The 26,672-nt window shown below is 41.3% G+C and overlaps 1 protein-coding gene across 6 annotated transcripts in view; it reads left to right on the top strand.

Moving 5' to 3' along the window:
- Positions 1 to 26,672, top strand: part of ARB2A (ARB2 cotranscriptional regulator A) — a 408,135-nt gene that overhangs the window by 22,182 nt on the left and 359,281 nt on the right. For 5 of the 6 annotated variants that reach the window (XM_090038271.1, XM_090038274.1, XM_090038275.1 and 2 more), the window contains exons 2-3: positions 19,253 to 19,376; positions 24,083 to 24,184. In XM_090038271.1, coding sequence (XP_089894397.1) covers positions 19,271 to 19,376; positions 24,083 to 24,184 — 208 coding nt within the window. In that variant the 5' untranslated portion in view covers positions 19,253 to 19,270. Of the gene's footprint in view, positions 1 to 19,252; positions 19,377 to 21,177; positions 21,263 to 24,082; positions 24,185 to 26,672 lie in introns of all 6 variants that reach the window. The other variant, XM_090038273.1, reaches the window with a different exon arrangement.

Below are 26,672 nucleotides of genomic sequence, written 5' to 3'. Positions count from 1 at the left end.
CTTGTTAGTGATGTCTGAGTGTTGATTTTTGGATTTAAGATGGTCTCAGTGGACACTGCTGACAGTAATCCCATAATACTCAATATTGCTTATTTTTTTCATTTTTAAACGTGGATTTGTGTAAGAAAATAATGCTTTGCGTGCCAGTCTTCCAACATCTTGTTGATTTCCTCACCCCCCACCCCTGAAATCTACTTGCCACCTACTGAAATGTATATGTTTCCTGTAATACTCTATTTACTCAAAATTAAGATGAGGTTCTCCCTCATTCAGCTTGGCGGGGGGGAGGGGGAAGGCCCTTGTCCTGCATTTAAGTACAGGCCAGGTAAGGAGCTGCAATAGCTCCAGATGGGGCCAGCATGGCTCAGGCTGCAGGTAGGGGGTATGTCAGGTGGGGGAGAGCATGGGGGAAGGCGGGTATACAGTGTGGTGGGGAGGGTTGAAGAAGGGGGCGCATGGTGTGGCAAGGAGCGGGGCAGAAGGGCCATACAGTGTGGCGGGGAACATGAGAGAAGGGGGCACATAGTATGGTGGGGAGGATCTAATTACTGGGGCTTATCTTAAAGTCATTCCCCCCCCTCATCACTACAGTGGAAAAGCAGTGGTTGGAGAGGCAAGCAGCATGGGGAGCAGGCAGCCTGACCCCTCCCCTTGCCTGCCTGCCCCTTAGGTTTCCCAGTGGCTGCGTCCCTTGGTACGTGCTCCTTCATGCCTACCTCCCTGCTACTTGCACCCCTGCTGTTTGACCCGCCCCAACCCACTTGTCCCTCCACTGCTTGCCTCTCCCACTTGCCTCCCCCACTTCCCTCCCCTCTTGCCCTCAACTTCTGCTGCTGCCCCTGGCTTCTCTGATCTTAGGGAGAGCCCCAGACCCTCCTGTCCCAGGCTGCAGGGATCAGCTATGCTGGGGACAGCATCAGCAGGCCACAGGTTCCTTTTTCCCTGCTCCCCTTACCCCATCTCTTCCACTGGCTGGTAGGTTAGGAGGAAACTTCACGGTATCACATATTAAGAAAAGCAGGCAGAGAATTCAGCAAAAAACACAAGGAAAACAGGACAGTGTGCTGGAAAATAAAAGCACAGATGTAGTGGCAAGATTAAATGGGATTAAATTATCTAGCAAGTGTATACTTATAACGAAGCATGTTGTAACAAATGACATGATACTGTGTGGAAATGCACAGATCAGATTTTAGAATCGTAAAAAGAAGTTAAGCGGGGAATTGAAGTGGTCTTCCCTTATGCAAAAAAAGGCAAACGATACTAGAGATGAACTGTTGACTGTTACTGGTAGTTTGAAAGTTTGGCTTCTGTGGAACTTTGGACCAGTTTCCAATCGGAGACAAGCTTATACTGAGTTGGGAGACTAGGTGAAGCAGTCTACTGACATCAATATAAAGGAATGTGTTTAGGAGGCAAATATTATGCAAAGTTAAATTCTGGATGTTGCAAACAAACTGAACCAGCATAGCAAAGAATGTGAAAGATTATTCCATCTCCTATACCAATGCTTGGGGTCTACCTAACAAATGAGAGGAATTGGTAATTATCATTAGTGAGAAGAAATTTAGTAAATAATTGGCTTTACTGAAATCTGGTAGGATAACTCAAATGATTGGACTGCTATAATGTTTAGTTATAACCCATTTACAAAGAACAGTATAGATGAAAGACGTTTGGGACTGGTATACTGTGTTACATGCAGTTATTTATTTTAGATATTAGTATGGATGACCCAAAAATCTAGGACATTGAATTTGTGTGTAACAGTTAGTCTAGGTAAAGGGGTATTTGTCAAACTTTTTTTTATAATGCCACAGAAGTAAACTAGAGAGCAGGATTAGTTGTTTCTTTAGGACCTTAGGCTTTCAGGTCACCACATAGCCCTCTGCACCATAGAACAGGGGCTAAACTAGACGGGCACTTGCTTACCTACCCACACCCAGACTTGAACTCACAATCTTTTTGTTATCAGTCAAATACACAGGCCCTTCTGCCACAGCAGAGGCCTGCTTTGACAGGACAAGGAGTAAGAGTCTCAAATTTCAGCAAGGGAAGTTGAGGTTAGATATTAGGAAGAATTTTCTTACTAGGAGGGTTGGAAAACTGGAACAGGTTACCTGGAGAGGAGATGGAATCTTCATCCTTCGAGGTTTTCAAGACCCAGCTAGACAAAGCTTTATTTGGGATTATCTAATTGGGAATGGTCCTGCTTTAAGCAGGAGGTTGGATTAGATGACCTCCTGAGGTCCGTTCCAACCAGTTTTCTGATTCTGTGATTCTATTACCTCTCCATATAGGAAAAATTGTGCTGTTATGGGGGGCTTCAGTTTTGGAAGTTTCATGCTTCCAGTAGTGAAACAGTGTTAGAGTTTCTTAAAAATGTATATGATCTTCTAAAAAAGAATTGCAGTCAACATTAGGTAGCTATGTTGGACCTCAGAATAATGAACAAAGTTGAATTGATAATTGCTCTGACAGTTGGTGATTGCTTAGAGAACAGTGATCCTGACCTGAATGCATTCAGTATGATGAACAAACAGAAGACACTTCCAACCAATTCTGTTTATACTTAGTACTTAAGAAAAATCTTAATTTCTCAAAGCAGAGGGAGATTATCAATTAAATTTGATCAGGATAAAAAACATTAAGACAGAACAGTGTAAGAAAATTGGGATTTTTTAAAAAAGAAAACATACTGGATTGCCAAACATTCATGATTCCACAATGAAGAGGAAAGACAAGTTTGGCTTAAAAGCTGATCTTATTTCAGTGCCAAAATGAAAGAAGCATTTTAGAAACAAATATTTAGCAAAAGGGGGGAAAAGGTAAGTACATTTCTCTTCAGAACTTCTGATAAGTGAAACGGTAGACATCATGACAAACCCATGACTGGCAAGGCTAAAGATGGTTAGGATTTCATATATTTGAAATAACTTGATAGTCCAGTTACAGGTTGCAGATAGTAAAATTTTGAGTAATGCTGCGGAAAAGGCAGAAGTATTTCATAAATATTTTTGCTCTGTGTTTGGGAGAATTGTTTTTGAATTGCTGGGGATGTTGAAGTAGTTGCTAGTCTGTTAGAAGCCCAGGATTAGGGATAAACTATTTTAAATGCACCACGTTACAAAAGAACAGTCTGAGGAGAGCTTTGACCAGTCAGTGTTTGTTTTTAAATAAACTTGGTTTATTGGGGAAATTTTTGATGGAGAAGGCCAAGGCCTTATCAGTACTTAAAGGCTGCTTCTCTTATGTTGTATGTATTATGCAATTATCCTGTTAATTGCACAATAAATTTAGACTGGCTATACTTGCAAATTAATTATGACACCTTAAAAAGTCCAACCAGCTAGAAAGTTATTGCTCAAAAATGTGTAATAACTTTGTAAGTGGTTTTTATCCAGCTTGCATGTGTAGGAAGTCTCCCACATGGCTGGGAAACCTCAGCTGCTGCAATTTCCTGGCTGTTGGGGTGCATAACACACTCCTGATACTCCACACAGCGGCTGGAAGATAGCAGCTGCTGTGCTCTCCCAGCCAATGTATCCTCTGGTGGGAGACTACAGTTGCAATTTTCCAGCTGTGGGGTACCCCACACTTTCCTGGGGCTGGGAGATCACAGCAGCGTCCTGTAGCTGACAGGATGCTTCCTTCCTGCACTCTGCATGCAGCTGGGGCTCAGAGTCCGATCAGCTGCAAGACCCTCGGATCCTGGCTGTGCATGTGATGAAGCTGGGACTGAAAGTCCTGTCAGTTATGGAAATCTCAGCCTTGGTTGCATGGAGGGTGCAGGTGGGATTTGGCAGCTGCTGACACTGAGACCCAAAGTTCTGTAGCTACAACTCTGGGTCCTGGCAGCTGCAGGGCCCTGCTTTGATCTCCCAGCTCCTGGGGCACTTAGGGTGGCCTGCAGCTGAGTGATCGCCGCAATCTTGTGGGTGCAGGGGGAGCCCAGGATCTAATGTATGCTCTCACAATCGCACCTTCTGTTATACATGCGTGGCATGGCAAGAGACATTATTGTGTGGATGATGCATTAGATCCCACTGTGCCTTTACCTGTGTATGTAAAGGGGCCCCAAAAGGAGGAGTAGAATGAACCTCATAGCTCTAGGCCACATAGTCAGACATCAGCCTAGAGCAAAATATGAAGATACAAATATGAGATTCAATTAATAAAAGGAGAAGAATATAATGCCAGTCACCATGGTTTTAGGAAAAATAGGTCTGGGCAAATAATCCTGACCTCATTCTTTGAAATTTAAGTTTGCTTGATAAAGATAACTGTGTAGATGTAATAATCTTTAGGATTTTTGTGAGTTGTTTGACAACGAGCGTAATCTCACATTTGAAAAAACCACAAAGGGAAGTGGTAGATTTTCTGTTTCTTGATTCTTCAAATAAAGGCCGATGATGTGCTGGAAGATCTGCTTTAATCAAATACAGGCAGTGCTCGGACTTATGACACAATTGGTTCCTGACAACTGTGTCTTAAGTTGAAACGTTGTAACTCAGAACAAATTTTCCCAGAGAAAACAGTGTTATGAATGGGGGATTGGTTCCTGAACCAAGGCCCAGTACCCTATTTTCACCAAACATAACCCAGAATTTTATACTCAGTCAATAATATACAAGTGATATAGCTACATTACTGTATTTAATATAGCTACATTAATGTAAATAGCAATCATATTAAATTGGAAGGACTTCTTTGAGGTGACTTTGGTCAAGGGTTCTTGGCTGGAGTCTTCTCAGGAGTCTTGGCCGCAGGTTCTTCTGGAGTCTTGTCTGCTTTGTTAAAGAAAGTGTTCAAGGAAGTTTGAACAGATGTTCTCTTCTTTTGCTTGTCAATTTCTCTGTAGCAGCTGTACATGTTGGATATGCCCCTATTCACTAATGCACGGCGTTCAGTGTTCCTCAAACAGGGACATGGCAGCTTCCGAATGTTGAAATGCCTCAGCCAACATTTGGTGTCAAGAGTTTACGGGGAGGAGTCTCTTCAACAGTGGGTACATCTTCTTCCTCTGCCACTTGTTGCTGTTCATCATAAAGACTTTTAGCCTTTTCCTAAACTCACAGGAGCACAGGGTTTATCTTGATCCTCCAGCCAAATGATTAATAGCCCATAGCCCCGGAGCGAAGCCACAGCTTGTCCGGTTGCTCCCCCTGTGGGGAGGCCAGCAGTGCGGGGCTGCACTCTGGGGGCTATTGGCAGCTGCAGGAGAAGCCGTGGCTCATCGGGCTGCTGTCCCCCGCGGCGAGGCGGGCGGTGCTGGGCTACACTCCGGCAGTGCTGGGAGCAGGGGCTATGGGCAGCCACGGGAGAATGTGCAACTTGTCCAACTATTTCCGCACAGCGAGGCAGAAGGTGCTGGTCATGGGGGCTCTGCCCTGCTGCCGCTTGCCCATGTGGGGGGCATGATGCAGGCATGGCTTGCTTCAGGTGGAAGGTGCTGGGAGTGAGGGCTGTGCCCTACCACCACTTCTCCAGTAGGGGCGGGGGGCTCTGGGGCAGAGGTGCTGCACTGCCTTGGACAAGCAGTCTTCAGTGGCAGAGCCGCTCCGGCCTTCCTGTGCCTCCTGGATGAGCCACGGTTTCGCTTCACCCTGGTGAGTGGCAGCAGGGCATGGCAGGGGCATGTGCCCCAGATCTGCTTAGGGCAGCCTGGGCCAGACCTGCTCCGGGTGGGTGGTGGGGGGCTATGGGGAATTTTAGGGTAGCTGCAGCCCCCCCCCATAGCCCCTGCTCTGCTGCCCACCCCGTGCAGATCTAGGGGCACACCCCCACCATGTCCTGCAGCTGCCGCTGCTTGGCAGGGCAAAACCCGGCCCCAGCCACCCCCCGCAGATCTGGAGCACATGCCTCTTCATGCCCTCCTGGACCTGCGGTGCACAGAGCCAGGAGCTGCTCCACCCTCTCCCTGCCCGCCCCTGCCCCTGCCCCGGCTGGGCAGCACTTGCCTCAGTCTCAACCCCAGCCTCAAGCCCTCCCTCGCTATGGGGGCATCAATCTGCCTCCCCGTGCTTCTTTCTTCCTGTCTCCCCCAACCACAACAGACTTACCAGCTGGACATAGCTGTGTTTGACATCATAAAGGTGAAACCCGTGTCAGAACATCGAAATAGGGTGTCAACTTACAAATGTCGTAAGTGCCCTTTGACGTAACTCAAAACATCGAAAGTCGAGGACTGCCTGTAAATGATATTGGTCCCAATACAAGGATAATGGGGGGATCAAGGACCTGTAATATACAGGATTTCAAAGCCGATTTTATCATCCTTTCTGGCCTTAAATAGATATACAGGATGTCAGAGATGGTTTTATCATTCTTTCTGGCCTTAAATACTCTGTATTCATGAATTCTGTAGGTTTGAAATAAAAATGTCCAATGCATTTCCTTGTCTTCAAGATAAGAAACCAAATCTCCCATTTATCTGAGTTCTCTTCCTTGTTTCTTTTATCTTCTCAGATTTCTCTTTAGGTGCTGCATGATTTGTCTGAATTCTGCTAAGTCCGACTTGTGTGAAATGTCACACCTAATTTAACATGTGCTTCTCTCTCAGAAGAGATTCATCCAAACTGGTAATAAGGGAAGTGTTTTCCTTATGCCAGATCTTAGTTAACAAGCTTTCAATGGAATGGTTGTTTTGGAAATCAGAATTTTTATGATTCATTCAGTGTTATGTTTAAAGTGTTTAATTTGAATTTAAGAGGCTAAATTATGCCCTGAGTTGCATCTTCAACTCCAATGAAGTCATGGATATAATCAGAATAATTGGACTTAATCCAAGGACTCTACTTTAGTCAGGTAAGGTACATTCAGAATCCCTCTAAAAGTATGGTAAGGAAAGAGTGTCAAGGTGAGAAAGGGGTCTGGATTATACTTTTTACCTCCAGAGTTTTTCTTCTGGAGTTCAACTCTTATGTTAAAGTCATAAGTGAAAATGAAATAACAGATTCATCATCATTTTTATTTGTGTGCATGACTAAACCATCATATATTAGCATGGTTTGGCAGTCTCAGCTCAGGCTAGAAATTGCAAAGATACTGCAGGTCAGGCACTGGCCAATAAATACCACTGGAAGTTTGTTCAGGACATGTATGGACTATTATTAATTTAACTTAAACTACTAGTATAATGCTTTCTGTATAACTATTACATGCATTTTTAAACTTTATCTAGAAGGGAACATATTTTGGGTACATTTATGAAAAGTTTGGAGAAAACGTTTTATTTCCTTCCATGAGCATAAATGTATTTAGCAATGTTAGTCTGAAGTCAGGCAGAAAGCAGGTGGATGTGCAGCTGTACAGACCAACTTCATCAGATGCTGTGAAGGGGGCATGCACAGAGCAGTGTATAAAATGGAGAGAGTGATTTGAATAAAAAAGGAAGGGAGGGTGAGAGGGAGGAGTGGGGGAAGAGGGAATGGGGCTAGTGGTAGACAAGGCAAAAAAGTAATGAACGCATAGGAACAAAACGGTCACGAAAACTAATCCAAGTCATGGAATAAGAATCTGTAAATCCCCGTTTAAGCCCATAATTAACACAAGTACAGTTTGTGCATAATTTCTTGTTCCTCATTTTCCTGTTCAAGTCAGTTTTTAAAGTTTTGTTGCCTAAGAACAGCCATCAAGAGATCAGCAGTGGAATGTCCAGGGAGGTTAATGTGTTTTTCCATAAGTCTTTGCATCTTTCTAAAGCTAATGTCAGATCAGTGTTTGTTCACTCCATCACATAGGGATTATCTCATCTGTCCAATGTAGACAGCAGAGGGGTACTGTAAGCAGGTGATGGAGTATATAATGTTGGTAGAGTTGCAGGAGAGTGCATCTTGGATGTTATAATCCATGTTATTTATTTCAGAGATGATGTGATCTGCATTGATGAGGGGCACAGTAGACATCTGGCTCTGTTGCAGAACCTGGTACCTCGGTGAGACTGGAAGTTAGGTGGCTGGTTGCTTGAAAGATACCATTTGGGTTGGGGGCAGTGCGGGGAGGCTATATGTACAGGAGGATATGTTTGCCCCATGGCTACCTTGAGACAATTGGCCTTTTCCACGAGGGGCTGGAGGTCATTAATGATGTGTCTCAGGTATTCAAGCCAGGGGCTGTAAGTGACAGACAGAGGGATTCTGTTTTCCTTTTTCTGGGGTTGGTATTGTAGGTGGTTGAAACGAAGTTTGAGTTTGACTGTTGACTTGAGTGGCTATAGTGTACTGATGATTTAGACGAGGACTTTTATCCCATTACTTGGATTAGCTTTTGTGACCCTTTGTTCCTGTGGGTTCATTGCTACTTTGCCTCTTCCAGCACTTGCCTCCCTCCTGCTTCTCCCCACCTCCCTCTTTCTCTCTATTTAATACACTGCACTGTGCATATCCTTTCACATCATCTGATGAAGTGAGCTCCAGCTTATGAAAGGTAACGCATGAAAGGTAATGCTATATCTGTCTCTGATGCGGCTAGTCTATAAAGTTGCACATTTAGCCTGCCTTTTATTTCCTTCCTTCACACTACTCCCACCCCGCCCTGTCAAAATTCTACGTAGAATCATTACATTTTGATGTTGCTGTAATGACTTATTTAAGTTCTGATAATGTATTTTGGATTCAGTTTCTAGTAGGTCAGAAGCGTGTTGTATTGCAATACAAAGCTTATATAAAACATACAAATAAGAAAGGTACAGTTTGACTACAAGAATTTTGATGTTATAATAATCTAGGCTATTTAAATAATATATTGATATGATTGACAATATCAGGAATTTAAAAGAACTGTATTTAAATGTGTTTTATTCTGCAGTAAAGCATGCCGAATAAAACATGCAAGCATGCAGAGTAAACATGCAAGCATTCTGTCCTGCACAATTATCTATCAACATTTTCTCTCTGAGCTGGATTGTAGTCCAATAGAAGTGCATGGTAGTTCCCCCAGCAGAATTCATAATATGTTCTGTGCTTTGCGTGTCTTGGATTCTAGGATTCTGTGTCAGTGTCTTTGAGAGAATAGTAGGTTGCACATACGAGGGTATCTTGTACCTCCTATTGTTTTTCCTGGTGTGTCTGTCTGCACCTCTTCATCAGTTATGCCTTGTTTTTTGATCTATTTTGGAGTGGCATTTTGAGTATGATTTGGGCTGAGATGTCTTTTGTATCCACCATTTTTACCCTACAGGTGTGGCTCATTTTGCATATTTGTGGTCTTTCTCTTGTGGAGTTTGTGACCAATGGTATGCAGTGACTTGATAGCTTTCTTAAAACCGAAGTATTAACAATAGTAACAAAACATTAAAGCAGGGGTAGGCAGTTATTTTGGGCAGAGGGCCGCTGACTGAGTTTTGGCAAGCCATTGAGGGCCGCATGACAGGTAGCCAGTGGCAGATAAGTATTAATTTTCTAAAAAATTTAGGTGCCCCACAGGCCAGATAGAATGGCCTCGCAGGCCACATCTTGCCCGCCCCTGCGTTAAAGCAATGAGTGGTGTGAGGGCACCCCTGAGTGGATTACCCTGGGGTACCTTTGATGGGGTACTTTGAGTGAGGTACAAGGGTGTTGTGGCGTGCCACACAATATTAGCACTGTTAGGTTTGCAAATCTAACTGATAAGATAAATCCAGAGATTTTAAATAGAAACCCATGGTTGTAGTCTTTCTGAGTTCTTTGCAAGAGAAAAAATGGCTTTATTGTTTTTCTGTGGTCAGAAAAAAAGCATGAACACTGTTTTGTGTATATCCTTTCACAGCATCTGGTGAAGTGAGTTTGGGCTCACAAAAGCTCTCATGCTATTCATTTCTGATTTAGTTAGTCTCCAACTAGTTAGTGCAGATTTAGCCTGCCTTCTGTCTGGAAGCTATGCTGAACTTCAGAATCTGAGGCTGATAATGCCCAGTAGTCCATATCTTCATGCAGCATCTGTGGACACAGTTGGATGCTGAAGGAATTCCACAACTTTCTTTTCATGCCTTTTTGGCCTTTCTGCACCCCAATTACTCCCTTTTTATACTGCCTATAACTAGAGCCAGGCATAGAAGGAAACACTGATTTATAAAAGTGCTCTGTTTTGCATGTAACAGGAACATTGTGGAGACCTCTAATGTATAAGATGAGAAGGGTAGCTTTCATGGTGTGGGATGGCGTCAGCCCTGTGTATCAGGATGGGCATACTGTGTGTCATTGATTTTGGTTATCCCCAAATAACTACTGTCTCTTGAGAGTCAGAAATGGTCTCTTCTAATACAGAGTTTTTTCTTTTGCTTCTGTGGGCCTTTTCCTGCATTTCAGTTTGTAAGTTGATTAGAAAAAAGGAAACATTCTTAAATATAGTAGTTCTTGCATCATATTTTAACAATTCCTAAAGTGTTTGAAGACAGAGGGTAATCTAGATCCATGCTTCTTCTTCCTGCCTGTTTTTATCCAGACAGATCTCTGCTGAGTTATATAACTGTCAAAATACCTTAAAGTATAAATTTATAATATTTATACATTTATGCAGAGCAAATCCAGGTATATAATAAGCTTGGTTTTGGATTTCCATTATGGTGAAAACACTTCTGTAAAGAAAGGGGTCACAGTGCACTTTAAAAGTGGTCAGGTTTTTGGCTTAGTAGTTTATGATGTTAGTTGTGTCTTAAGTGGGAAGTGTATTATTCAAACTTTATAAACTAGCAGACCAGGTTTCTGTAATTTTTGTCCGGTCTTCCCAAGGTCTACCAAGGTATCTCCATGTCTGAAGCACTTATAAAGCAGGTTGTGAGGGAAAATATTTTTGGAATAACAAGGTCAAATATTTAAAATATGAGGCCAGGAATAGGCTGTCGTTTGTTTGTTTGTTTTCTTGCTTGTCTCCACTAAGAATTTGGCAAAATAAAGGAAATGTCTGCTGAATAGACGGCATAGTATTCATAGCAAAAATAAAAGATCTACATAAAGGAACAAGAGTAAGGTTGCAACGTCAAACACTTAAAAGATAGGTAGTTATCCAGTCACGTAATACTTTTTTCTGTGGAGCTTCTGCCCTATTTAGTGCATAGACTGTATGGTGCTTACTGAATCAGCAGCTATTCAATACTTCTTTTTTATCTTTGTCATTCAGTGTACAACCACATGTATTATTTACTGCACACCCTCCAAATCCTGCACAGAATACAAAATTATTAATTGTCTCATGGGCTTTTCTATAGTGCTGTCATTGTTGGGTCTAAGTTTTTCACAAGCATTAACGATTCTTCTTTTTGCTGCAGCCCTGCAAGTGGAGGGGGAATATTTTCGTTTTAGAGAAGTGGAAATGGGACAGAGGAATTACTTTACAAATTGTCAAAAGTGTGTACTAATTTTAAAGGTCTAATTTGAGAAATGTATTGGACAATTCAGTGTTTTCTTGGTTCCAAGCAGAACTTTCACAGGCTTTAGTCACTCAGCTATTACGGAAGTTGTACTTAAGGTGTCTCAAGTTGGATACTGGAGAACAGGAACATAAGGGCCAGTTGCTTCTTTTATTTTTGTTCTCCATTCTCTCAGCTCTGTCTCATCTCTCCTAGGCTGCCTTACCATGCCTCTCTTATACCTGTCCCATCTCCTATGCTCCCATCTCATTTCTCTAGCTTCAGGCCCTCCTATGCAGTTACCTGCCTTTCTGTATCTTTTTCTCTTACCTCATTCTTTCTCAGCCCTCTAGGTCATTTAGTCTATCATGGTTTCTAAGCATGGGACATGCAGCTCTTACTTCCTTTGCCCACGACATTTGGAACAAGCAGTTGTAGAAAAAATCCTGCTCATCCCTTGCAAACAGGATGGAGTATATACTCATGTGCTCTCTGAAGGTGTTGAATGTACAGTCTGGAGGAGTGTGTACAAACTAACGAGCAGGGATCTGGGTTTTCTGTTTCATGTGGAAAAATGGAAGAAAACATGGTTTTTCCGTTTTAACCAAGAAAAATGCAGATTTTTCATTTTAACAGAGAAATAGGTGGATTTTTCACTTTTGCAAAGAGCTCTGTGCCAGCTGGCAGAGTTCCAGCCTGCAAGGGGCTGTGGGGAGCAGGAGGAGGGCTGCCAGACAGGGGGTGCCATGTGCATGTGTGAGCAGCCTAGAGAGCAGCTCCTGCAGGTAAGTCTGGTGGGGGTGGGGGAAGGAGAGATTGAGGCCCCCATAGGGGGGGAGGAAGGGAGTGAGTTGGGTAGGGCTGGGGCAGTGCATGTGGCTTGGGGCCCAGGGCCAGAATGCATGGCTGCAGGGCCCTGGCGGGAAGCGGGATGAAACTGTGGGTGGCTCGTGTGGGGAGCGGGGCTGAGATGGGTCTGGCTCCCCACCGCTGTGCACAGTCTTGGGAGCAGATGCCTCCCAGATTTGTGTATGGGATGGAGGTGGGCTGCCCACTGCGGGCTTGGGCTCCCGCCCTACTGCCTTCTCTCTCCCCCTTTGCAGCCCAGGGGGTGGCACCTGGTGCAGCAGGGCAGAACGAGGCTGGGCGGAGAAAATGCAAGCCCTGCGCTGCCTTGGTGGAGCGCCATCTGGCCACCTGGCAGCAGTGGAGATGGTAGTGTGCAGTTGTGTCCCTTGCTGGTGCTGGGTGGGTAGGGGGTGCCTTTGGTGATGCAGAGCTCCCAGCAGCAGCAGGGCAGGAAGCCCCCAGCCCACCCTCAGTGAGCAGCCCACATCCAACCCCCAGGGGGCTCTGCTTCTCTGCTGCAGCAGCCACCTCCTCCCATGGGTAGCAGCCGGGGCTTGGATGTTGCTGGTGGGGGGCTGGGGGCTGTGGACCTGGGTCCCTGGCTGTAACAGGCAGCTCCCCTCTGTCAGGGCTGGGGGAGTAGAGGGGCTGAGGGTGGGGAGTGAGGGGCACCAGCAGGGCTGGGGGTCTGTGTGGGCTGGCAGAGAGGAGCCTGGACCTGCATCCTGGTGACTAAAGGGGGGCGGGAGAGCTCTGATTTTTCCATGATAAAAAACCCCAAATCAAATACCAACATTTATAGATCCTTAGGCTTTATTTTATTATAGTGATTGAGGCACTGGTAGGCTCCCAAATTGCTTTGAAATTGTAAATATATCAGTTAAACATTGTGTTCAATTGATATCTGTATCTATATAGTGGGGTTTCACTTTAAGTGCAGATTTAGAGTTTTTAAATTGGAGAATTTGTGATTTTTGTATCGGAGAATATGTGATTTTTAAACAGAGAAAACCAGAATCCCTGCTAATGAGAGAATGAAGTTTGTTTGTACTGATGAAATTGTTTGGAGAAGCTAGGAATTGAAGAGTATTGCATTTGTGCCAGTTTACACAAACTACATTTTTTTTAATGCTTATAAGTTGGCCAAAATTGGGCAGATTTTCCGAGGGATGACAAAAGGCAGGTCCCTGACATGCATGTTGGTTCTCTTTCTGAATTTCAAACATATACTCCAAAGAAAGATTAGTTACAGCTTCTCTTTCAAAGAGTTGTATATGTTGTTTTACCTGATCTTTTTCTTGGACATAATTAAACCATTTTAGCGGATTTTTTTTCCTCAAAAACCCACATCAGTCCAAAGCAGAATGTAAAGTGTCCCCCTGAATAGTTAAAGCTTGATAACATAATGAACAATTAAAATAGGATCTTAGTGTGAAAAGCAGTATACAACCTGAACTATAGGTGTTTGCACCCATGTCACCTAAAATAGCACCAATGATTTCCTTCCTTTTTGTACTAATGGACAACTGTGAACTCTCAATTTCTTGTGGGCCACCTTGCACCTTTATTATCAAACCTTTAATAAAAAAAGAGCTGAGAAGAAGAGCCAGTACAATTCACAGGTGACCTTTTCTGGTCTCATGGACTGTAGTTTAGGAACAACTGAGAGACGTTTGGACATAGTGGTAATAAGTGCTATACAGCCACATTAAAAGATAGATCAGGACTCTTTAAAGGGTCAAGTTGAAGATAATTAAGTATAAAATACTACTGAAAACAACATTTTTTTTTTCTTTTGGACTTGCCTGGGCTTCCTGGCAGGAGATTAGAACCTTTGATGGCAACCAGCCACCCACCAGTGAAGAAACACTGATTTAGTCAGTCATCAGTCACATCACCCAAATCTAACCTGATATTTTGTCTCCTCTGGTTCATTCAGCATGTCATTTTGCAAAGAGCAGGCTGTACTTGTGCTGCATTCTAATGAAGCAGTGTGTTTGACGAATTCTGCTGAGTTGTGCTCAGATTTATGTACAGATACATTTGATGGAATCATGCTGTTTAAAAATACTTGAAGGTTTTCTTTTTTAATGTTTCACTTAAATAATTACAGCGTTTGCAATTTATGTGGCCTATATTAGGGATAGTCACAAAACATTGGGTTTGAAGAGTGTGCCCAATGCTGGCCAGAAGAGTGTGCACACACTGTTTGTGGTGTCGCAGACTTATCTGCGGCACTGCAGACTGCATGTGCTACACATGCAGGCATTTGTTGCACTGCTAATTTGTAGCACTGTGGGGTTTTTTGACACTGGGAGATCTTGGTGTCCCAGTGTCAAACCCACACCAAAAAAAAAAAGGGGGCGGCAGTGTGTGCCACCTGAAACCAGAGTTTGGCCGCCAGAGCCATGCTTCTCCTGCCAGCCAGACTCTGTGGATCACCACTGCTGGGGCCCCGGGAGGCTCCCAGTTCCCCAGGTAAGGCTGCTGGGGCCAGCCCAAGTGTTGGCCCCAGGCTCCCCTATCCCACCTGGTCAACTTGCTGTGCACTGGAGCATGCTTGCACAGTCATTCCCTGTAGACAAGTAGCAGTGGCACAGCTGTGTGCCACTGCTATTTGTCTGCGTGGAAATGCATGTGCATGCTCATCTAGATGCACCAATTGAGTCCATCTGCTGTAAAATGTAGACTAGGTTGATATTCTAGTTTATAAAGTTTTTGACAGCTTCTTCTCCTAAATGGTTACAGAGAAGAATAATTGAAGCCACTGTGGAAACAATTTTTGTTTGTATTTGGGGGTACACACACAGACATACTAGGGTGTCTTGTTTGTTTTGAAGTGTAGTATTGCTAAACCAGTGATATTTAACCTTTTTCATTTGTGGACCCCCCAAAAATTGCGAGGTATGGACCCCTTTGGAAATTTCAAATGGAGGTGTGGACCCCTTTGAATTGTACATGTGGGTATTCACATGTTTTGGATCGATCATAGTCATCTTTCGCAGACCCCTTAGCTTAAGTCTGTTGTCCCCCAGGGGTCCATTGACCACAGGTTGAAGATCACTGAAGAGCTGTATCTTCAAACTCTATGACCCAAAGTTCTTAGTAGCACTCTACAAATGAGAACATGAAATATGTAGGTCATCCTCTTATGCTTACAAAATCCTGTGTGTTGGTTTAAATGGACATTTGCTTCTGCAGCTACCAATTCTTCTCTTGTATTAATGGCAAGAATGTAGTTCTCTTTCTTTTGTATATTGTACACCCTACTAAAAGATTTATTAATAACAGTGAAACCAAAATATATTTCACACTGGGTTCTTCTCTTTATTGCTAATCATTGAGGGTAAAGAGCTATAGAAACCTCACTGGATGCTGTGGAATAAAATATGTGCTGGTTCTGCATGGAAAACCAATATAAGCATAAATAAATAAGAGTGCTTGTAAAGTAGCTTTCTTACTTTTAAATATTTCTGCAGGTGGAGCAGTACCTATTATTTATTCAGAAGTGTGCTTGTCACATGTAATGGAAATAAATGACCATTTAAAACCTTTTGTTGGAAGGATTATCTAAGTGATTGTATCTGTGAAAAACAGACAGATTTCAGATAATGTAACTGAATATGCAATGAAAAAATATTAGTAGTGATACTTGTGGAACAAAATAGTCAAAGAGTGATCTGGCCTTATTAGATATCCTTACAGGAGCTTGAAATACAAACTTTGAATAATCTGTAATTCCTGCTTTTGCTTTCAAGTAACCATTCAGACAGCTTTATAATTTTCTCTGTGTTCATTTGTGCACCAACAATTTCTAGCTGAATCAACATCTGTGTTTCAAAGGAAGGAAATCTAACCCTCTCATCTAATTCTTGCATTTGTCATTTAAGCAAATATCAGAGAAGAATTCAACAAAATGCTGTCTTCAGACAAAACAATACATAGAACACTCTGTGCTTGTTTTATCCTCATTCTAACACCAAGTCCTCCCTCCAGTGGCTGCTATTACAGTTTTTCACTTGTAGCTGAAGAACTGGTAAATTGTTTTTTCTCAAAGCTGAATTCAGTTCTCAAGATCTTCCAGGTTGGCAGGTCATCCTCTGAGGTACCTGCTTTTTCTGAGTGGCAAGCTCTTCATTTGATAGACAAAATCCAGTCTTCCAACAGAGAGACAAAATGCCCAGAGTCCTATTATTCACTTAGATGTTGTTATTGTGCTGTGTCCACTATATTTATTAATTCAACCTTATTTTTTAATTTGACAGGTTCATTCCATGTTCAGACAAGTCTTATATTTTTTCTCTCGACTTTGTAGCATACTTTTGAAGACATGTGCAACTTGCAACCTAGTCCACTAACCCGTGTTAAAATAAAAATTTAAATTGTTGCATAGGCAAGACTTGGGCATAAATAACATCATGAACTACAGTGTTAATTTAGTTTCCTTGAAATAAACTAAACACGCAGAACAGTACAGGGGCATCCTAGTTTCTAGCACTTACAGTGACTTGTGTTTTAATTTTTTTCTTTAAATACTTGAATTGTTTTTACAGATAATGATACCACTGTTTTGGAAACACACATATTGATGGACGTTAATCCATTCTGTTCAGCGTTTTGAATATTAGTGTTCTATTTACAACCATTTCAGAACGATCTCTCATGAGAAACCAGACTTTTTGATTGTAGCTTGAGTAATTTAATTCTTTAAATGGTATTACTTGTTTTGGATGCATTCTAGGACTATTTATTGTTTCCCTATGTAGTTTTATTATTTTCCTGTTTCAGATGTTATACGTAGCCTTATTTTTACCATGTAAAAACCTAAGTTAACTAAATGTGCACATTTGTTTTGTTTAAAATAAATCCTGTTGAAGCGTGGCAGACTTGGAGAAGTGCAAAACCTGTGTAGGGATATTAGAAGACAGGAGAAGCAAATTGGTGAACCTTCATTTTGAAGTCTCTTAGAGTGTGTTGCCATTGTAGCTGTAGTTGAGTATTTTTAGGTATGAGTACAAGGGAAATTAATGCTGTCCCACAGGCCATGCTTAGTGGGTTACTGAACCTAAGGAAGATTTTAGATTTTTAAGTACTGGTTGATAGCCAGTTCCCTTCTAAATTAATAATGTGGTCTTTTTTTTAAAACTTAAACCAGAAGAAATACTAAAACCTGTCACATCTTTACAGGAAGGAAATGGGTATGTAAGTTCTCCAGAGCATTCAGAATCTGCAGAGACAGAAAACATGGCAGTTTCTGAGAGTTTGAAATAATAAAATTAAACCCCTTATACTTACCATATATTACCTGTTAAATGTTCCTATTAATTAGGTAGTCTTGCACTGAACTACCAAACCTGAAAAGAAACTAGTTTGGGTGTTCTACTTATAAATTTAAGTTGGAGGGACCCAGTAGTACAGCAGGTTTAATCCTGTAAAGTCTCTGGTGGAAGGTTAGTCAATATTGGAACCAGTTCCAACCTGCTATAGAAATGTGGTTTCTGCAGACATGGCTATGATAAGGTACATTCGTGGGAAGGACACATCAAATAGCAACTGCAAATTGTAACTACGAATCAAGGAGCTGAAAGGAGAGAAGAGGTTCATACGTATCTGTTTTTTATTTTTTTTTAAATGTGAGTTGCTGTGATAGTATGCTTTGTAAGTGTTAAATTCAGGTGCGTGGAAAAAGTCATTGAGATGATTGTCTGCTACCAAATAGAAAAAAAACTACAAGAATCTTGCTGCTTATGATACTTCATTTTAAATAACTTGAGGGTGCTCTATAGCTGGATACTTGTTCTTTATAAATTTCAGATACTGAGTAAACAGAGCATCCTAGAAATTCCTGTGTTTTCTGTTTTTAAATGCGGACTTGATAAAGATTACACATGGCATGTTATTTATAGTTTTATTTATACCTAGTAGATTTTCTGTTGGGATTGTAAAGGAGAAGGAGGTATGATAATTGCTTTATGTAGTCCACAAAACAAAATGGCAAAAGAGATGTTTTGAATATACTTTAAACTCTAACCATTTCTAGCAAAGCCATATTTAACCAATAGTGTTTATCAGGAGCTATACAATATGTCAACCCCATGTCCCAGTAAAAACCTTCTGCTACTTGATTCTCTGTAACGTAACCCATATCAGATAACTAATGCCAAATAACCTGCGTCAAGTACACATATGAATGTCTATCAAATGTATCAAACTGCATGTTGGCTGCATTTTTCAATAGCATTTACCTGTGCTCATGCAGACTGATAACTTTGAATTTTTATTAGGAAAACTAACTTGGGGATTTATAAAATTCTTCATTAGTTAGATGAACCAGCTGTGCCACAACAACGAAAGCAAGGGGTAAAAATATATCAGAATGAGAAGAGAAAAACAGACAAATTGTTTTATACTCTTGGCACTGTGACTCCTTAGGCTACAACTTAATTGTAATGAGTGGTAAAGTTAGCATCTTTCCAAGCTCCTAAATTGGGGCTGTGTAATTTAACTGTAGCCACTGTATATAATTTTAGTAAAATCTAGTTCTATATGCAAAAGTATAATAAATGGTAATTATAGTTTCATTTTGGGATAATATAACTTGTTCTTGGTTGTATCTTTCATTTCTTATTGTGATTTTGAATAATTATAAATCATAGGCATTTGGGAAAAATAGGAGGTTTGTAGTTCATACCTTTCTGAGGAACACCAAAAATGGAAGATCAGTTAAATTCCAATAAGCCAAACTTTACTCCTTTGAAAGTGAAGCCTGTACCAATAATCCTTTACCAATGATTGCAAGGGATTGTGTGATTGAATTACATTTTTTTAGTAAAACTATTTAATTTTTTGTGATGTAGTTGTGTTTTTTAAGTATGAAAATTGATGTATTAAAGGAAAGATAAATGTCAACCCTAAATTTAAATTTATCAATGGTATATCAAATGTATTTGCAATTTTTCTTCAGGTAGGAAACTAACTTTTGGAGTCATTTTTCATTTTTAATGGTATACACACAAGTAATATCTTGTGAAACAAAAGTCAATTAATTGACTGATTCCTAACTCTGATTAATTTTAGCTCATCCTGTGAAGATTGATGTCATTTTCCTTCATCACTTCAATTTTGTTCACAATTTGGATAAAGATGGCTCAACTCCAGCAAGGAGGACCAGATGAAAAAGAAAAAACTACTGCACTAAAAGGTACAGGCTTATTTTCTGCCTCTCTCTTGCTCTGTCTTTTTACATGTGTAAATGACATCAGAGGCATTTTTTTTTTTAGATTAAGAAGAGGAAGTAGAATTGCTTTGTTGTAGCCGTGTTGGTCTAAGGACATAGGCAGACGAGGTTCTTTGGATAAATCTGATATCTTTTATTAGACCAACTTAAAAAGTTGTAAAAATGCTTGTTTGCAAGCTTTTGGGTATAAACACCCTTTGTCAGGCTGAGGAAGCATCTGCAGTTGGTGTGCGGTCTTCCTGGATGGAATGAATAGTAATGCATGCATACCAGCCTCTGGCTTCTTTACTATTCATTCCATCTGGGAAGAGCACAGACCAGTTGCAGCATCCTTTCTCTAACAGCATCTGATATCTGTTGCTTCAGAGGAAAGTTCAAATCCTGTTTCTTGTAGTGGGCAGTGGTGGAATGACTTGCCCTTGGAAAAGGTTATCTTTGGAGAAAGACATTCACAGACATTAGGGCTGGAAGGGACCTTCGAAGATCATCAAGTCCAGCCCCCTGCCCCAGGGGCAGGAAGTCAGTTGGGTTCAAAGGATCCCAGCAAGATAAGCATCCAAACATTTCTTGAATAAGTCCAGAGTAGGTGCCTGCACCACTTCTGGAAGGAGCCTACTCCAGGCCTTGGGGGCTCCAACAGTAAAGAAGTTTTTCCTTATGTCCAGCCTGAAATGGTCTTGGAGGAGTTTATGACCATTGGTCCTTATCCCTTGGGGTGCTCTGGTGAACAGACGTTCCCCCAGATCCTGATGCATACCCCTTACGTACTTGCAGGCAGCCACCAGGTCACCCCTGAGCCTGCACTTTTCTAGGCGGATGTTTTTGTGTTCTTATTTTTCGCAACAGTGGATTAAGAATATTTGTTTTATTGTTTAACCTCTGGTATGCCTTTTTTGTTATGCAGGCAGAGTGTAGATTGGATAGGGCTGCAGGAAGCAGCATCTGGGGATAGGATGGGTGGCCAGGGCTGGGGCCTGGTTTTCTGGGCAGTGATAACATAGGGCCAGGGCCTGGGGCAGAGCTGCGATTTGCTCCCTGCACACCTCTGCTTGGGAACTGGTGCCTGTCACTGGCATGTGCAGGGAGCAGATCGCAGCTCTGCTCCAGGCTGTCCCACAGTCCCAACCCTAGCCCTGCCCTGCTCCTAGATGCCACTCCCTGCCTGCCTGTGGGAGTCCTGGGTTGGTCTCCATGAAGACCCTGCACGCCTGCTCTATCTGGAGCCCCTGGTGGTGGGTGCAGGGTGGACAGGCCAGCATGCCCAGGAAGCAGGGCATGTTTGGGGGTAGCCAGAAGGAGCCACTACCACTGGGGCTGCCAAGAAGCTAAGTTCAGCTGCTATGCCTCCCCAGCCCTGCTATGCACCTGTGGGTGGCAGAATTAGTCATATACACCATGGCTTGGGCTACCCCCTTGCACCTGGGACAGGCGGGGCCAAGGGACCTGCCATGGACTGGATAAAATCTCTTGGCAGCCTGTAGGCCATATCTTTCCCACTTCTGCCCTAAAATGATTAAGATCAAATCTAAAGGCACTGTTAAGGTTAATTATCACTTCAGCTAATCTTAGCTCTGGCAGGAGAACGTTGAGAATTGTCATTAAGGTAGTCAAGACCCAGGCCAATTGGGACTCTAGAAATTAGCACTTCAAATTGAATTTTGGAATATAGGAAGTTAGTTCTGCATAATAATAATAAGTTTTAGTGTGCTTCAAATGGCCCATGCCATTAAACAGGTGCCTGTCCTTTTCTGTGTGGTCTTCAAAGATAGGTTCAAGTAGAGGCATCAGCACAGTGGGACAGCTCAGTTATGAGAGAGAAATGGATACACCATCCCAGCAAAGCATACACAGTAAGCAAATTCTTGGACTCTGCTGCTACCAGCTAGATTTTTTTTTCTTTAAACTTATAGCAAATTTTCTTTTTGACACATGTCTATTCTACTCTACCATCATTATAGCTAGCAAAAGCAACTTGTAGAAATCTTTCAAAGGCTTATCTTTTACCAACTAGTATGCTCGCTGTTATCTGAATTTCCCTTCTAGAAAACTAGGGTTTTTATGAGTTGTCAGCATACTGTTTCCTGAAGCATGTCCCCTGCTTTTCATGGTCTCATAATCAGTTACAGTAAAACCCCTGTTATCTGGCATTCTACAAGCCAGAATACTCTATAAACCAGAATTTCTGGCTGGCCAGACATGGGGCAAGGAGGAGCAGGTTTCACAGGACGGTGGCCACCGCCGCCACCCACCACCCTGTGCTGCTGCTGCCGTCCCCCCAGCCCTGCTCCATGTGCGGCTGCTGCCACCCCCACCCCCCCCGCTCCGCGTTATCTGCCTCAGATAACCAGAATTTTTACATAACTGGCACACGGCATTCCCCACTCATGCCAGATAACAGGGATTTTACTGTATATATTATGAGGGTGATCAAGTACCATAGTATAGGCACATGGATGTTGACACTTGTGAAACCCTATAGGATGTCCTTTGGAGTAGATAAACAATTGCCCAACATTACACAATGAAGACTACAGCCAGTGAATCACTTGTAAGAGGGTATTAAATAAAACTAAACGATTTTAGGAGAGCAGACTGAGGTGATGGGCAGATGTTACATTTGTGGTGCTAAATATGTCCTCGTAGCACTACACAAAGTGAGTGTACAGCCGTTCAAGCTGTTTAGTGGTACAAAGATGCTGAACGTTCTACAAAATATTAACATTTCAAAGAGGAACTTCTTGTAAGTGTTACATTTTGTAGTGCTGTGTTTAATGCATGTACAGTTGCATGTAGTGCTGTGGGGGCTCTAAAACCAACAGCAACACACAGTCCTCCACTCTACCTCCACCCAACCTCTCCAAGGGGAGGGAGAACAGCCGGCTTCCTATTAGCCACCCAAACAAGGACTCTTGAAGTGGAGGCAAGAATTCCCTTACTGTAACCTGGCAGAGGGGAGGGCATTCTGGCAGTAATTAGGCTGTCCTAAGGGCAGGCGGGGAGTAAAAGGGCAGTCCCCTATCATCTTGTGGCTGGAGAGCTGACCTTTGAGGCAGTTTTGTAGCTCTCTTGTCAGGGTGTTGGAATGCCTGTATGCCCCCAGATTGCTACATTTTTGTAGTGCTGCAAAGTGCCAAGGCACTTTTTATCTCTACAGAACACCTCTCCATACTCTGAAGAATTGTTGGAAACATGAAGTTGACTTGGATGAGGATGTTTTGGAGCATCAGAGAAATTTCATAGGATTGGTAGAAAACTAACATTGTGCAAAAAATTCGAAATGTTAAATAAGACAATTCAGAAAATTGTAAGTCCTGTTGCCTTGACATGAATCCTGAACAAAATAATGAAATGGTTGATACAGGATTCAGCTAATAAATAATTAAAAAAGAGGGAAATCTATTTAATACCAGACAATGCCATTTTATGGGAAATAGGTCTTGCCCAACTAACTTGGTATTGTATGGGACAACACATGTAATTGATGAAGGTGTTAGTGTTAATGCAGTATACTTAAGATATGGACAGATAAAAACTTATACTTTTCTAATGGAGATGGGGGTTTGCTGCTCATAAACACAAGTCAGCTGGTTCTTCTTTATAACTTGTGTCGGTCCCTTTTTTGTTGTGCAGTAAGCCAAAGCCATTTTAACAACTTTTCATTCAAGGGTAAGCTGCCCCAGTTTAAATTTCACTTAGGAGTAGACAAACAGAACATGTACAGTAGATTCAGCTGAACCATGGTAATTCCCCCCATTTTAAAATGTCTTCCCGTGACCCTATAATAAAATAGGGCATGTAACTAAAATATTACAAATAACATGCAGAGCTAATGTACGTTAAAAGTTGGGAATAATCTTTGTATCATCATATTTCTTGGCCACATGCTACTTATTAGTAATGAGATAATATGTATATATTTTTTTTCTAGCTGTTGACAAAAATTTCAATTAAAGTTTGCAGATGACCCAAAGAACAGGGAAAGGATAAATAATGAAGACCATTGTTACAAGTGAACTGAATTACTTGATTAAACTGGGTGTAGACAAACAATACTTATTTTTTCATGGTTAGAAATACCTTCATACATGTGGAACTGATAGTTGCAGGATAGGGACATTTAGTCCTAGAAAGCAGGAACTTTTAAAATAGACTTGAGCAATATGGCTGATGATAAAATGAATATGAGGTACTAGGATTCAGGATGCTCCCGTATATAGGATATGAAGGGTAGGTTACAGGGTGGCTAGATCACGGTTTAAATACCTGCATGGGAAAAAAAAATGATAATAGGGAATCCTTCCGTCAATGTAAGCTAACAGGGTTCAAGGGCTGGAAGCTGAGGCTGGAGAAATTCAGATTAGAAATAAGATGCATATTTTTAATAGTGAGGATAATTTTTCATTGAATCAACTTACCATGAGTTATGGTGGAGTTTCCAGCACTGGAAACCTAAACTGAAATTGGATGTTTTTCTAAGGGATAGACTCTAGTTCAAGAATAGCTATTGAATTTGAAGCATGAATTAATTCAGGGAAATGTATGGGCTGTATTATTACAGAAGGTCATGGTAAACAATCATTCTGGACCCTTCAGGTCTTAAAATCTTGAAAAAATGACTGTTGTTGATTAAAAAGAAGGCACTTATACAAAGATGCTTGTTTTTTCCCCAGATTTATTGTCTAGAATAGACTTGGATGAACTGATGAAAAAAGATGAGCCACCACTTGAGTTTCCTGATACTCTTGAAGGATTTGAGTATGCTTTTAATGAAAGTAAGTAGTACTGTGTTTGTAAAGATGCCTGAATGTTGATTGCATCTCTTAAAGCCCTGTTTTCGTAACTTTCTATTAAGAAATAAGGTTACATCTTTAAACAAAATAATACTATTCAGTGTCATCAAGAAATAGTTGTGAATTTTGCATAATTGTCAAATAGTCTCTAGTTTGATCCCCCATACCGACTTGTACATCATGCACCTTTATAGATTGTTCTGACTTCCTGTTTTACATTACAAAAGCACTGATCCAAATATTCTATAAGTAAATTCTAAAACTATTTATTTTTAGCATTTAAAGTTAAGTAGATGTTACCACAAATGTCAGTTTACTTACAAACATATTCAATTTTCCAATTAATGCAGAAGATTATTACTATCATTTAGATAGCAATTCCTAATGGGCATTCCTATTAATACTAATGGAAGTTAAATTCCATGCATGTTGACAGGAGAAGAGTTCTTTAAGAGGACATTTGCCTGGTTGAGGGGCTGGTTCTATTTATCAGCAATGGGCTGCATTCTTTTACTGAGGTCTCTGGTTTGAATCTAGGCTATGATAGTAATAACTGCAGATTTAGTAATAACCACAGATTCTTTCCATCTATTTGGTGCCGTTTTTAAAGAAGTTAGTGGTTCTTTATGTGTCTAATAACTACACTTTCAGGTTCTTCATCACAGTTGATATCTATAATACTGATTTGAGAAATGAGGGCTAGAATAGGACTGGTGTCTGAACTCCTACCAGATTCCCAGAAGTGGTTCCTCCAAAATTGTTTGAAACTTCTGGGAGGACAGCTTAAGAAATTTATACTCCTACTTCCATGCAATACTTGTTCTTTGAATAGAGAACTTTAGTTTCTACTGCTGTCTGTCTTACTATTACTTTAAAAGGAAAAAAGAGCTTTCCTTTAAATGATAGTCATTTATGCAACACTTAGCTGTTTAATACCCTGATGGCTTTCACAGGAACGTACTTAGAGACTAAAAGTGTCACGAAAGTGATGATCTTTTTTGATGGGAGGGGTTCAACTCTGTCACTTTTCATCTCCTTATTTTTAGATCTGTACAGTGTCTACTATTGTCTTCTGACTTTGGAGTTAATGGTTCACATGTGGTTGCTTAAAAGGAGAGGGGCTGAAATTTGAATATGGAGCTTTAGAATTATTATTGCAAGTTCCATTATTGACCTGATAGCCTGAGTTACTTCTTTAGGAAGTAACAAAACCTTGCAGCATATCCTGTTAGTCAGTATAGTTGTCTAAAGGGTTACATTTTGCTTTAGTATCTGTCTTATATGATTGTAGTGCATTTTTATGTCATAATCAGTAAATATACTGATTTATATTTCTGTTTGTGATGGAAAATAAGAGCCTGCTTACGCTCATTTAAGGAATTTGAAATGAGAGGGTTTGCAGACAACATAAGAAAATTTGAAAATAAACTACATTTCTCAATAGATGTTTGCTATAATTTCCTTATTTATTATTTATTCCTTATGGAGAGCAGAATGTCATCAGCAACCTGCTTTAGAATTATCTATACTAAGTAGTAATTAGCTAAGAAAGAACATCTGATCATTGAAATGAAAAAAATGTAGAAGCCTTAGAAGAAACATGGAGTACGATGATACCATGAAAAAAAGAACACTTGGACCAGAGATACTGGATATGTAGTTGGGAAGGATATGTAGTTGGGGAAGAATATTCCTTTGGAGGTTAGTAATTGCAAAAGTACACTGAAACTGAGGTTAATGTCAGGGCTGGAAAAATCAAACCTTCTGTATTATTTAAAAATATAAATATTTTAGATAAAAATACTAAAGATAGCAGAAGACTTTTAAAATGTTTTTGTTTGAAGCTTCAGGAATTTTCAAAACTAATCTTTACCCTATCTTCCAAACTTTTTTGCGCCCAGAATTCTTTATTTCAACTTAAGTTTCCCTAAGACAACAAAGATGATGTTTTCGGATCAGATCCTATTCCATCTGTAAAACAGTCAAGTGGCAATGATGTGGCTTTTAGCCATATAGGTTACTAAGCATTATCTTATTCCACCCTGTGTAACAGCCACAAAATGTCTAGTGCTAAGATGTCTAGAGTGATTATTTAATGCAAAAGCAGTCAGGCAGTGTACTCCCCACCAATGATGATGGATGCCAAGGAGGGTTTGACTATCAAAAAAGGGATCCCACACAAAAGGGATAGATCATTTTAAATACACGCTGTTGCAAATTAGGAATGTTAATATTGTTAAAAAAATTACCCATTTAACTTCATCTAATTATATTTGTTAAATGGTTAACTGATAACACATAGTCCCTGCTAGGGGGTACAAAGCCCTGAATGGGCGCTTGTCCTGTCCTTCCCTGCCCTTTGTCTCCCCACCGTGGGGAAGGAGCTGCAGCTGCCTGTTCAGGGCAGCATGGGGAGCCAGGGGCCGTGCACAGACCTGGTTAGACACAGCTGTTCCTGGGAGCCATTCCT

Source organism: Crocodylus siamensis, chromosome 3, assembly GCF_052110815.1.
Source record: "Crocodylus siamensis isolate JL-2025a chromosome 3, ASM5211081v1, whole genome shotgun sequence".
Classification (NCBI taxonomy): domain Eukaryota; kingdom Metazoa; phylum Chordata; order Crocodylia; family Crocodylidae; genus Crocodylus; species Crocodylus siamensis.
Note: the sequence above shows the minus strand (reverse complement) of the source record. Positions and strands in the feature narration are given on the sequence as shown.